General features: G+C 40.5%; 1 protein-coding gene across 1 annotated transcript in view; it reads right to left on the bottom strand.

The window, feature by feature from the left end:
• The window catches only part of DCDC2 (doublecortin domain containing 2), a 162,164-nt gene that overhangs the window by 89,405 nt on the left and 60,259 nt on the right, over positions 1–12,500 (bottom strand). The window contains exon 8 of the mRNA XM_041771741.1: positions 10,869–11,031. Coding sequence (XP_041627675.1) covers positions 10,869–11,031 — 163 coding nt within the window. The remainder of the gene's footprint in view (positions 1–10,868; positions 11,032–12,500) is intronic.

Below are 12,500 nucleotides of genomic sequence, written 5' to 3'. Positions count from 1 at the left end.
GTTTTACTTCACCACCTTACTAGAAGAAAGGGAAAACTGGGAAGAGCACTGGCTATTTCTTCTTCCTCCCTACACCATGTCACTCCCGCAATCAGCATGTCACAGGCATTCCTGACATGAGACCCCCCGCAACCCAGCCTGAGTTTGAGCCCTACTTCAGGCCCCAAGATAAAATACCCAGCTGGGGATAACCCAGTTTTAACTTCTTCCTGCAAAGCAGATGAGCCACACTCGAGGCTTCTGTGTGCCAGCAACTCACCACTGGCATAGATTTCATATTTCCTTTAGAGTACGCTATAGAAAAGTTCACAGCTAACTTTGGAGGCAGCAGAACCAAAGAAATACTACGAATCTGCTGGGGTCTTTGATGGGCCAAGAAGGAATGAGACCCTATCTACAAGTAATGGGCAGCATCTACAGAAAGGGAAGTTGGCAAGCCAAAGCCTAAAGCTGGGGGAAAAAATAAAGATGAGACAATCCCAACATTTTCCTCTTGCAGGGGATCAAATAATAAAAGAACTTCATCCCACATCTCAGTGCCCCCGCCACCCCTGACAAACTCCATATTGCCAGGTCCGGCCCCCCAGCCTCTGCATTCCTCAGTCCTAACCCAGTTAGTTGGATCCTGACCTCAACCTCTGGCTTGCACCAGAAATCTGACTGAGGGCAGGTCCGCGTGCCTTGGCAACAGGGTACCAGGAGTCCTCGGCATTCTGAAATGGAACTTCTAGCTCACTTTCCTACTAGACACATTAGGAGGTGCATGTCAGGGAACACATGAGGCATAGACGAGTATGGGACAAACATTAAAATGCATTGTGGGTTACACAGAATGTTGCAGGCTACTTGTGTGGAAAATGGGAGAGGAGTACCAAAATACCTCCATATTCACTCCATAAAGTGAATATCTGGAATAAAAAATCTTCCAAAGGTTTGAAAACATCTATGTAATTCACAAACTCTGCCTTCTGAAAACAAAAAGTATCTTCACACCCCAACCCTGGCCTACATTAAAAAAAAGAGCCTCCCAAAGAAGTTTCCTACAGAGGCCTCAACCCTAACTCAGCTGTGCAAGACTGCCTTCCTCAGAGTGATTCTCCATCCAGGGTACAAAGTGTAGAAGACAGCAGGATATGAAGAGAATCTTCTCTCCAACAAAGATAAACAACTTGCTGGTAGTCAGGCAGCCTTTGATTCGTCAATCTCTCAGAGCTCAGATGAACAGTAAAGTACACGTTCCTAAACTAACTTTTAGTAATAGACTTGGAATATCATAATAAACCTTCCAGAAGTTACTAATGTCCCTTATGTACTAGAATCCTGTCATACCTGTCAACCCTGATGGAGGGTTGCTCCATCAAGTGTCGCTGAGGTATGGAGGAATGCTTGTTTTACAAATTTTTATTGTACTAGGACTTGATGTAGTAAAATGTGACCCATATCCCACAGGCCACACTGCCTCTGAGATGAGTCACAGTCAGTGAAGGAAGGAGAAGCCTGCATTGTCCGTCACAAGGTGAGTGCGTGGCACCAGACACCCATGAATCCTGAATCTTACCGCGGCTTCTTAAGCAAAACCAGTGCCCTGTTTTTGTGAACTCATCCTGGTGGCCTCTCGTAGACCTTCTTCCAATATGTGATTCCCCTCAGAGGGTGAGGCTGGGGGGAGCACCTTTGGAAATGTGCTTCCTGTTCTATTTTTAGAGTCTCCTGTGCCTGGGAACCAGGCAAGTGCGTGAGCTGGATCCTGGGCTGAACCCCAGCAGCTCGTCTGAATGCCCCAGTGATCTGACTGGGAGGACGGATTGCAGGAATGCTTCATGCCTGGGGCACCGCAGCAAACCATGTACAGATTGTAGCTATTAGAGAATTCAGGAGCATGACCGCTCAAGGCCAATCACCCAGCAAGGTCATAATATTCAGACATCTCTTCCCAGCATTGCACCTGCTCCCCATCATTCATCAGAAATCTAAACGTGGCAAGTCCCTTAGGAACCATCACAAAACAATGCTGGGAATAAGCCAGGAACTGCATGAAGGAGGACACCAGTCTGTGTGTGGGTGTGGGTATAGGTGTGTGGATGTGCACGCACACACACTCGCTCACACACACGCCTACTGATGCAGACAGAAAGAAGATCAAACATCATTCAACAGAAAACAAGTCTTGTTTTTGCTTACATTTTAAAATTCTGCTTTAAAAAGTGTTTATAATTATCAATACCACGTAAGCCTTAGCAACACAGACCCTTCTATTTTTTTCTGCAGCATTTCCAGTATTTCAAAAGACCCCTAAGTTCACTGTGCTTCCTCTGTTCCAAGGGTACTAAAGACGCTAACTTTTTTTTTCATGTAGAAAATATTTAAGATATCAATGAATACAAGCAATCCCAAAATACTATTTCAAGACAATCATCATTACTACTTTGCTAACAGTGGAAAGCGGAGCTAGTTAACAGCCTCTAAAACATATCTCAAGGCACTACAAATCAAGTGGAAAGTGTATGGAAAATAGGCTGGCCAGTTAAGCTGGCATTTAAATGCAGCACTAAAAATGCATTTCACACCCAACTTCATCAATCACTAACCAATCTTACTTTGCATCTTGGCTACCAAAAGAAAATGGGATTTGTTTCCCTGAAGAAATATGTCACAGCTCTGCTTGAATTATTAAGCTTTGCTATTACAGAAAGAAACAGAGTCGGAAAGAAAAAAAAAAGGAAAGAAAAAGGAAAAGAAAAGCAAAAGCAAAAGAGAAATAACGTTAGAACCAGGTTGCCATCTACAGTCAGATATCAGCGCTGCTCATTCATACAGCATTAGATACTCGAGTATCAGTAAATATTAACAGTAAAAGAAAGACAAATGTATGACTACAGCCTCAATCAGAATAAAAACAAGGCAGCCTACAAAGTCTCTTTCTAATTAACATGAGAACAGTATATAGGTCATGAACATTGGAGCTAAAATTTGCACAATTTAACCCATGTTATGGGATGATCTAGATAGTCATCCTAACTCTAACACTGTACACTTTTGAAAGAAAACTGAATCAACCACTGAATTCCAAATGCAAAATGTTGGTAAGTCGAAAAAAAACTATTTTTGGTCTCTAACATCAAATGCTTGCATTTTTTCCCGGTATCTGTATATATGACGAAACGATGACCACAGCAAGTCTAATTAACACCTGTTACCATACAATTACCAAAAAAAAAAACCCTTTTTCCTCTGATGAGAATTTTTAGTATCTACCCTCTTAGCAATTTTCAAATACACAATATGTAATTAAATTCTTGCATTTTTCACTCATTTTTCACCATACACCTTCTCTTTCATTTTGCTTACAATCCTATTGCTTACAATCCTTTTCTAGAGAAAAGAGCCTTCTTGAGACATAACTATCCAAAAGCATACACTTGGTTCTAATTACTAGAATTGAGGATGTTAGAGCAAAAAAGCAATTGCCGTAATAAATGAATATGAAACTGAGTTAAGGAATGAAAGATAAATTTGATACTACAACCTGGAAGATTTCTAGACCCAAAGATGTCTGGAAGGAAATCTGATTGGGGGAAAAGGCTCAATTTTCTAAAGTATGGACTTAAGTTAATATCCTTAATTTTGTCAAGTGATGATTTAATCTAGTGAACTGCACCAAATCTTTTTTTTTTTTTTTTTCATTTTCTCTGAAAAAACTGTTTTCAGAAGCCAAGATTCATTTTCCAGGTTATATGTTCTTCCTACCTAGATGAAAAGAGAGACAGGGACAAGATGGCAGAAGAGTAGAGGTCCTCAACTCACCTGACCCCACAGACTTACTTAGATAACTTTCGAAACATCCTGAACCTACGAAGTAAACCTGAGATTTAAAGAGAAAACAGCTAAAATGCTACAGAGAGAAAAGTTTTTGCTTCTAACAAAGTAGGAAGTCAAAAAATAAAATAAGAAAAGAATAAAGTGGGGGAGGGGAACCATGATTAGCAGGGCTAAAGTAGAGCAGCAAAAGCCTCCAGGACAGGAAAGCCCAGCCCTACAGAGGTGGGAACTTTAAAAACCCATGCCGGAGCTTTCCTGACAAATAAGTGCTTAGCAGGGAAATTGGGCAGAATCACAGGAAGAGCAATGAAGCCTCAAGATTCCCGGAGTCACTATAAGAGGAGGGGCGCCCAGGGAAAGCTCACCGCAAACTGTGGGCTGATATCGGCAAAGGGCTAGAGCACTGCAGCCCTCCAAGACATTTGGGAGAAGCCAGTCAATTAGGCAGGCCGGGTCCAGATGGAGGTGACTGTGCCCTCTTCCCTTCAGGACAAGTGGTCTTTGGAAGCGTGGGTCCAGTGGCACAGACCTCAGATTCCAGGCTACCGAAGCAGACAAAGCCGCAATCATATATTCCCCCTGGGACAAACAGAAGCAGGGAGGGAACAGGACAGCAAGAACTCTCCTGCCACTGGGCGCCCCCAAGCTGTGCAGATCAGTGCACTCGCGCCAGCCCTGGGAGCATCTAGGCCAGTGTGGACTGGGAGACTGTGGTTGGTTACTCATGGGGAGCTTAACTCCAAAGCTAGAAATCTGGCTGCACTATTGTGTTTTTCCTCTGTATTTCACTTTGTGCCTGGGAGACACAGGATCGCCAGGGAACAAAGGCCTCACAGGGTAAACAGCTCACACTGAGCCTGGCACCCAGCAGGGGGTGGGGCATCTCTGCCCAGGCACAAACACCTGAGAATCAGCATAGCAGACCCCTCCCCAAAAAGAACTGCTAGAAGAACAAGGGAAGAGCAAGTTTATTGACCAAGCAGCACTGGAAAGCTCCAGGTCTGAGGGAAAATAGTATATAGAACTAGAGGGTCCTTTTTTGTTCCCATTATGACTCATTTTTACATCAGACTAAAAATTTCCAATATTTTTTCCTTTTCCCACATTAACTACAATATTTTACCAGCTCTTCATTTTTAAGTTTTTTCCTTTTTGACTTTCATATTTCTACAATTACATGTCTTAGATATATTTTCCACTTCTGGATCACTTCAATGTATTCAATTTAACTTTGAATATGAGTTATTATACAAGATATACAAGATGTGAGCTTTTATTTTTTTTTCTGCTCATTTTGTTTTACAATGGTGGAAGTTAGTACCTTCTAGAACACAACCAACTTACACTCAACACAACCAAATAGAACACCATATTGGGTCATTCTGTGAGATTATACTCTTTTTTCCTTCCCATTCTGCCCCCCTCCCCCTTTATCTTGTTTATATTTTGGTGGTCAATGTTGGGCTTTCTATAAGTATTTCTGGTTTATATAAATTTTGGAATGAGCATCTTCTAAATACAGAACAAAAAACACTCAGAACCAAGAGGATTACCCTCTAGGACCCCTCAGGTAGACTACATGATCCCTCCACTACCACTTCCTCACCACGACCATCTTTTTTGCTCTCTTCTCCCTCTTTTCTTTATTTTTTTTCTTCTTCGTTTTTGGTTTTAGGCTTTTTATTTTTACTACTTTGTTTTAAATTTTGTTTTTCACTTTAGTGGTCCTTTGGTTTTATTTTGTTCTGTTCTTCTTTTTCTTTTATTTTCTGGTCTTTGACCTCATCAGAATCATCTAGGGTATATTTTACTTAGGTCGTGGTTGATATGTTTGACTCAGCCCACTCACACAACCATTCTGCATAGGACAAAATGACTAGAAAGAAGAATTCATCTCAAAAGAAAGAACTGGAAACAATACTCTCTGCCACAGAGTTACAGAATTTGGATTTCAATACATGTCAGAAATTCAATTCAGAAGTACAATTATAAAGCTACTGGTGGCTCTGGAAAAAAAAAAAACCATAAAGGACTCTAGAGACTTAGTGACTGCAGAATTGAGATCTAATCAGGCCGAAATTAAAAATAAATTAAATGAGATGCAATCCTAACTGTTAGGGTTAATGAGGTGGAAGAGAACGTGAGTGACATAGAAGACAAGTTGATGGTAAGGAAGGAAGCTGAGGAAAAAAGAGAAAAACAATTAATATCTCATGAGGAAAGGGTTGGGGAAATAAATGATGGTTTGAGAAGAAAGAATATATGTCTAATTGGCATTCCAGAAGAGGCTGAGAGAGAGACAGAGAGAACGAGAGAGAGACAGAGAGAACCATAAAGTATATTTGAACAAATCATAGCTGAGAACTTCCCAAATCTGAGGAAGGAAACAGGAATTCAGATCCAAGAGATAGAGAGGACCCCCCAAAAAAGCAATAAAAACCATTCAACACCTCGACATTTAATAGTGAAACTTGCAATTTCCAAAGATAAAGAGAAAATTCTTAAAGCAGCACAAGACAAGAGATTCTTAACTTATATGGGGAGAAATATCAGATTAACAGCAGACCTCTCCACAAAGACCTGGCAGGCCAGAGAGGGCTGGCATGATATATACAAGGTACTAAATGAGAAGAACATGCAGCCAAGAATACTTTATCCAGCAAGGCTGTTGTTCAGAATAAAAGGAGAGATAAAGAGCTTCCAGGATAGGCAGAAACTGAGAGAATATGAGACCACCAAACCGGCTCTGCAAGAAATATTAAGGGGGACCCTGTAAAAGAAAGAGGAAGTCCAAAGAAACAATCTACAAAAACAGGGACTGAATAGATATTACAATGACACTAAATTCATATCTTTCAATAGTTACTCTGAAGGTGAATGGGCTAAATGATCCCATCAAAAGACACAGGGTATTGAACTGGATAAAAAAGCAAGATCCATCTATGTGCTGTTTACAAGAGACTAATTTTAGAACTAAGGACACCTCCAGCCTAAAAATAAAAGAGTGGAGAACCATTTACCATTCAAAGGTCCTCAAAAGAAAGCTGGGGTAGCAATCCTCATATCAGATAAAGTTTATACCAAAGTCTCTAGTAAGAGATGAAGAGGGACACTAAATCATACTTAAAGAATCTAGCCAACAAGAAGACCTAAGAATCATGAATATTTATGCCCCTAATGTGGGAGCTGCCAAGTATATCAATCAACTAATAACCAAAGTAAAGAGATACTTAGATAATAATACACTAATAGTAGGAGACATCAACCCAGCACTTTCAGCAAATGACAGATCTTCTAAGATGAACATCACCAAAGAAACAAGGTCTTAAATGACCTTAAACACCGGACCAAATAGATTTCACAGATTATATATACAGAACTTTCCATCCAAACGCAACTGAATACACATTCTTCTCAAGTGCACATGGAACTATCTCCAGAATAGACCACATCCTGGGTCACAAATCAGGTCTCAACCGATAAGAAAAGATTGGGATTGTCCCCTGCATATTTTCAGACCACGATGCTTTGAAACTAGAACTCAATCACAAGAAGAAATTTGGAAGAACCTCAAACACATGATGAAGGTTAAAGAGCATCCTACTAAAAGATGAATGGATCAACCAGGAAATTAGAGAAGAATTAAAAAGATCCATGAAAACTGATGAAAATGAAGATACAACCATTCAAAATCTTTGGGATACAGCAAAAGTGGTCCTAAGAGGGAAATACATCATAAAAGAAGCCTCCCTCAAAAAACTGGGAAAAATTCAAATACACAAGATAACCTCGCAACTAAAGGAACTAGAGAAAGAGCAGCAAATAAAACCTACAACAAGCAAAAGAAGAGAGATGATAAAGATTCTAGAAGAACTCAATGAAATAGAAACTAGAAGAACTATAGAACAGATAAACAAAACCAGGAGTTGGTTCTTTGAAAGAATTCATAAGATAGATAAACCCCTAGCCATTCTTATTAAAAAGAAAAAAGACTCAAATTAATACAATCACAAATGAAAGAGGAGAGATCACAACCAATACCAAGGAAATTCAAACGATTTTAAACGTATTATGAGTAGCTATACGCCAACAAATTAGGCAATCTAGAAGAAACGGATGCATTTCTGGAAAACCACAAACTACCAAAACTAGAACAGGAAGAAATAGAAAACCTGAACAGGCCAATAACCAGCGAGGAAATTGAAGCCGTCATCAAAAACTTCCCAAGACACAAGAGTCCCAAAGATGTATGTGTCCCAAGACACAAAAGTCCAGGGCCAGATGGCTTCCCAGGAGAATTCTATCAAACGTTTAAAGAAATAATACCTATTCTACTAACCCTGTTTCAAAAATAGAAAGGAAGGGAATATTTCCAAACTTGTTTTATGAGGCCAGCATTACCTTGATTCCAAAACCAGACAAAGACCCCACCAAAAAGGAGAATTATAGACCAATACCCCTGATGCACATGGATGCAAAAATTCTCAACAAGATACTAGCCAATAGGATCCAACAGTACATTTAGAGGATTATTCCCCATGACCAAGTGGGATTTATCCCCCGGGATGCAAGGGTGGTTCAACACTCATAAAACAATCAACATGATAGATCACATCAACAAAAGAAAAAACAAGAACTATATGATCCTCTCAATAGCTGGAGAGAAAGCATTTGACAAAATACACCATCCATTCCTGATCAAAACTCTTCAGAGCGTAGGGATAGAGGGAAATTCCACTCCCCAAAACCATCACTTGATAGTCACCAGCAATAGTCCCTAACAATGAGGTTCAGCAGTGAGAAGCCTACATTCTGCACGTTTTAAAGTGACATCAGAAAACATACATTTAAAATGGGAATTCCCGGGATCCCTGGGTGGCCAGTGGTTTGGCGCCTGCCTTTGGCCCAGGGCACGATCCTGGAGACCCGGGATCGAATCCCACGTCGGGCTCCCGGTGCATGGAGCCTGCTTCTCCCTCTACCTGTGTCTCTGCCTCTCTCTCTCTCTCTCACTGTGTGCCTATCATAAATAAATAAAATTAAAAAAAAATAAAATAAAATGGGAATTCTCTAAAACAATGGTCAGGCTCTCTCCAAAGACAAGGGCAGAACAGCGATGGGCTTCCACCTTTTCTGAGCACTTTAAATGCTCAACCTGTTTTTTGTTCTTTTCATCCTCCCAAATACAGTTGTTGAAAACTGCGAACTTCTATGAAAGCTAAAATATGGATCATTTAACTTTTTAATAAAGGTTACTTTCCAGTACAAGAGGAAACCACTGATGCAGCCTCATGCTACATCATTTCCACAAACAAGAAGCCTGACAAAGTGAACATCCCCTTCCTTCTGAAGGAGAAACAACCACTAAAACAAAAGACTTTTAAAACATATACATCAGAAGGAGGAATTGGGATTTTTCCCAGGCTAAGATGAGCCTCACAGAAATTAAGTCCCATGTTATAAAAGCCTCTAATGAAAAAATATTCATGAAAAGTTTAAAGTAGGTGGATTTCAAAGGATCACAGGGATCTCTCTATGCTGTGCCATCCAGCACTCATTTGCCATGTATTAAGAGTCTCGTCTCAAATCGGACCTGTGCCAGCTGTTGTGAATAAAAACAAAACACCTAGTAAGACACGGCCCAGGGCCTGGGGGCTTCACAACTTGATATATTGATTAAAATAAAGGCTCTATTATTTTTAAATGTTCAAAGTATGGAATATTATTCCAGGCTAGCTTTCTTCCTTTGGTGCCTCCATGAAATTATGCATTCAATAAACGTTCATTGGCCACATTTTACCCTGGCCTCCCCTGTTTCGTAGTCACTGCAAGGGATTATACAGATTTACAGGTAAGCATAATTTTCAAGGTAAATCTTAATATGAACCCACATTTTGCAGATAGCTGATGGGGTCCCCCAAATGTTAAGTGACTTGCCCAAGGGCCATAGCAGAACTGCAACCAGAATCCAGGAGTCCCCTTCTCCAGCTGGTCTTCATCATGGAAATCTTTGAAGATGAAAGGCCCCCATCATTCTAACTCCTCTTTCTAACTGGCTCATTCACTTAGCCTCCCAGTTTTCCCGTGACAACTTCATCACCTTTGCCGCACCCTCTGAAATCCCTATAGGTTCACATGTCTCCTTAGTTGTGAGATCCACAGTAGCTATCATTCTATTGTGACTCCTCACATCAACTTTGAGATAAGCTGAAGCTCCCAAGTAGAAGACAGAGAGCTGGCCACAAATCTGGAACAACAGCTCATCCGTCCTCTTCCTGTGTGCCCAGCATGTTCCCCTGCAGTGGAGTGAGGGGACCTGGGTAAAGGAGAAGCAGTGCCTTCAAGGGGCTGTGCCCTGGCCAGCCCTCTACTGCTGTGGGCTTGTCCCACTGACACCATTCTTGGAGGAAACCAAAAAAGAGCCTGTCTTCCCAAAAACTACCATGAAAGTTCACAATTCTGACTGCACAAAACCTCATACTGATGAAAATTTTTAAAAACTAACTTTATGGCATCCCTTACCTGGTAATGCAAGATACAGAACTAATTTGCGTACATGTGGTCTATGGGTAAAGTTTTCTGGATGTGTAGTATCCTCTTGGATATCAGTGAAATTTTGTAAAACATTTTGGAGAAAGGGATCTGTGGCTAAAAGTAACCTGTGATCAATGTGTACCGAGGTTGTAGACACACAAGTGAGACAGACCAATGTTAACAGTAGTTGATAAAAATGTTAATCAAGCCCTTTCAATGGAAGAGAAAGATGACAAGAGCTACCTTTTCTTACATGAGACCACCACAAGAAATATTTTACCTCAAAACACATGTTCTTGGACACAACCTCTAATCACAAACAGAACGTGAGCAGGAAATACTGAAGAATCTTTCATACATGAAAGGTCTTCCTTGAAAACTCTCCTATATGATGATAAGGAGTATCTTCCGTGGGTCCAGAGAAACAAATAGATCTATTTAAGAATTAAAATCGCATCACAGCCTTAAGATGACATTCAATAAAAACAATATAATGATAACAAGGACAAACTTACCACTGTTTGGACTTGTTTGTGGTGATTTCTTTAACTTTACATTTTGCTTCCCTTTCTTGGGTTTTTCCAAACTCACTTCTTCTTTTCTCCCTTTCCTCTTTGGGGGTTGAGGGGATGTATTATCACTGGATCCAACTGTTGACTTGGATTGACGATCATTTCCCTGAGTGGCAGAAGATGAGACGCTTACCATGGGCTAATGAAAACCCAGAGTAACACCTAGTCAACATAAGTCATTAACCGGTGGTGAACAGGGAATGGACTACTTCCCTGCTCTTCATTTTAATATGCACATTAACTTTTCCTAGTGCAAGGAGAAGGGTCTAGCAGAGGCACAAGAGTAAAATTGTAGCTGAGAAGTGTTGAATACTTAATATGTATCAGACATTCTATAAAATTCTTTCAATCTTCACAACCCTGTGAGACAGATACTGTTATACTTTACTGCACAGAGGAAATGAGGCTTAGAGGTTGAATCTTGCTCAAGGTCATGGAGTCAGCAAGACCACCATTTGAACCACCCTCTCCCTCCTGTGACTTCCGAAAAAATCTACTGGATGAGGAAGATTGATAACCCTCAGTTTGATCAGTTAATCTAGAAATGCCTTCTTAACCAGTGGCCACTGTGAGGGTATCATCACACTATGTTTGCAGAAAACCTCAAATATGTATTCACCTGTTCGTACTTGCTAGGTTCCCTAACAATTGCAAATCCAGAGCTACTCAGACACAAACGGTTCAAGACCACTCTCCTGCAAGGCAATCACCAATTATCATACATTCGGTAGTTGTCCGTGGTCTCCACATGCTACTGGAAATGAAGACTTTGCATCTGCAAAGGAGGCTCTTCAGCACAAAGGAGAGGTTGGTTGAGTTGCGCTGGCCCAAACCCCCCACCCCTCCCGGGGAGCCACATAACAGCCACCACAGTGGTGACTACTGTAAGCACCCAAAGAACAACTTAGTCTCTGCTTGGCCATTGCTGAAGCAAGGAACCCCCCGCTAACAAGACAACTTGGTTCTCAGATGCTCAGATGCTAAACTCACTTGAGTGTATTAAGGCATGAGGCTGAAGAAAAAGAAAGAATACAAGTTTTAGAGACCAAAATACCTGGCTCAGAGCCACTACCACTAACCATGGGCCCTCCTGCTAACTCACTCCTACCTTCTTTGACAGTTTCCTAATTAGCTGAATGGGGCTAATGCACCTGCCTTGAGGTCTATCATGAGGAGGAAATGGTAACACTTATAAAATAATTAGTACAGTGCCTATCAGGCACTATTTGTTCCATGAGTAGCAGAGTACTTTCTCCAAGAGCAGAGTTAATATCTTTTTCTTAAAAATCATATCCAAGTCATACCATATTGAGTGAAATCTTTATGCAACATCTGTACTATGCTAGTATCTAAAAATAAATGCAGTAATATTAAATAAACAAATCTGCCTAGAAACCTATTATAACTGCTCATTTTAAACATTTATATATTCAGTCATCCAGAAGCATTTAAATGGTTTCAGCCATCACCCAATTAAGAATAGAAAAATTCACAGCCTTACAAATGAAGTTATTTATGCTATTTTGTCGTAGCCTACAAGAAAATGAATTATGCATAGATTTATTAACAGTATGA

The sequence above is a fragment of the Vulpes lagopus genome, chromosome 10, assembly GCF_018345385.1.
Source record: "Vulpes lagopus strain Blue_001 chromosome 10, ASM1834538v1, whole genome shotgun sequence".
Taxonomy (NCBI): domain Eukaryota; kingdom Metazoa; phylum Chordata; class Mammalia; order Carnivora; family Canidae; genus Vulpes; species Vulpes lagopus.
Note: the sequence above shows the minus strand (reverse complement) of the source record. Positions and strands in the feature narration are given on the sequence as shown.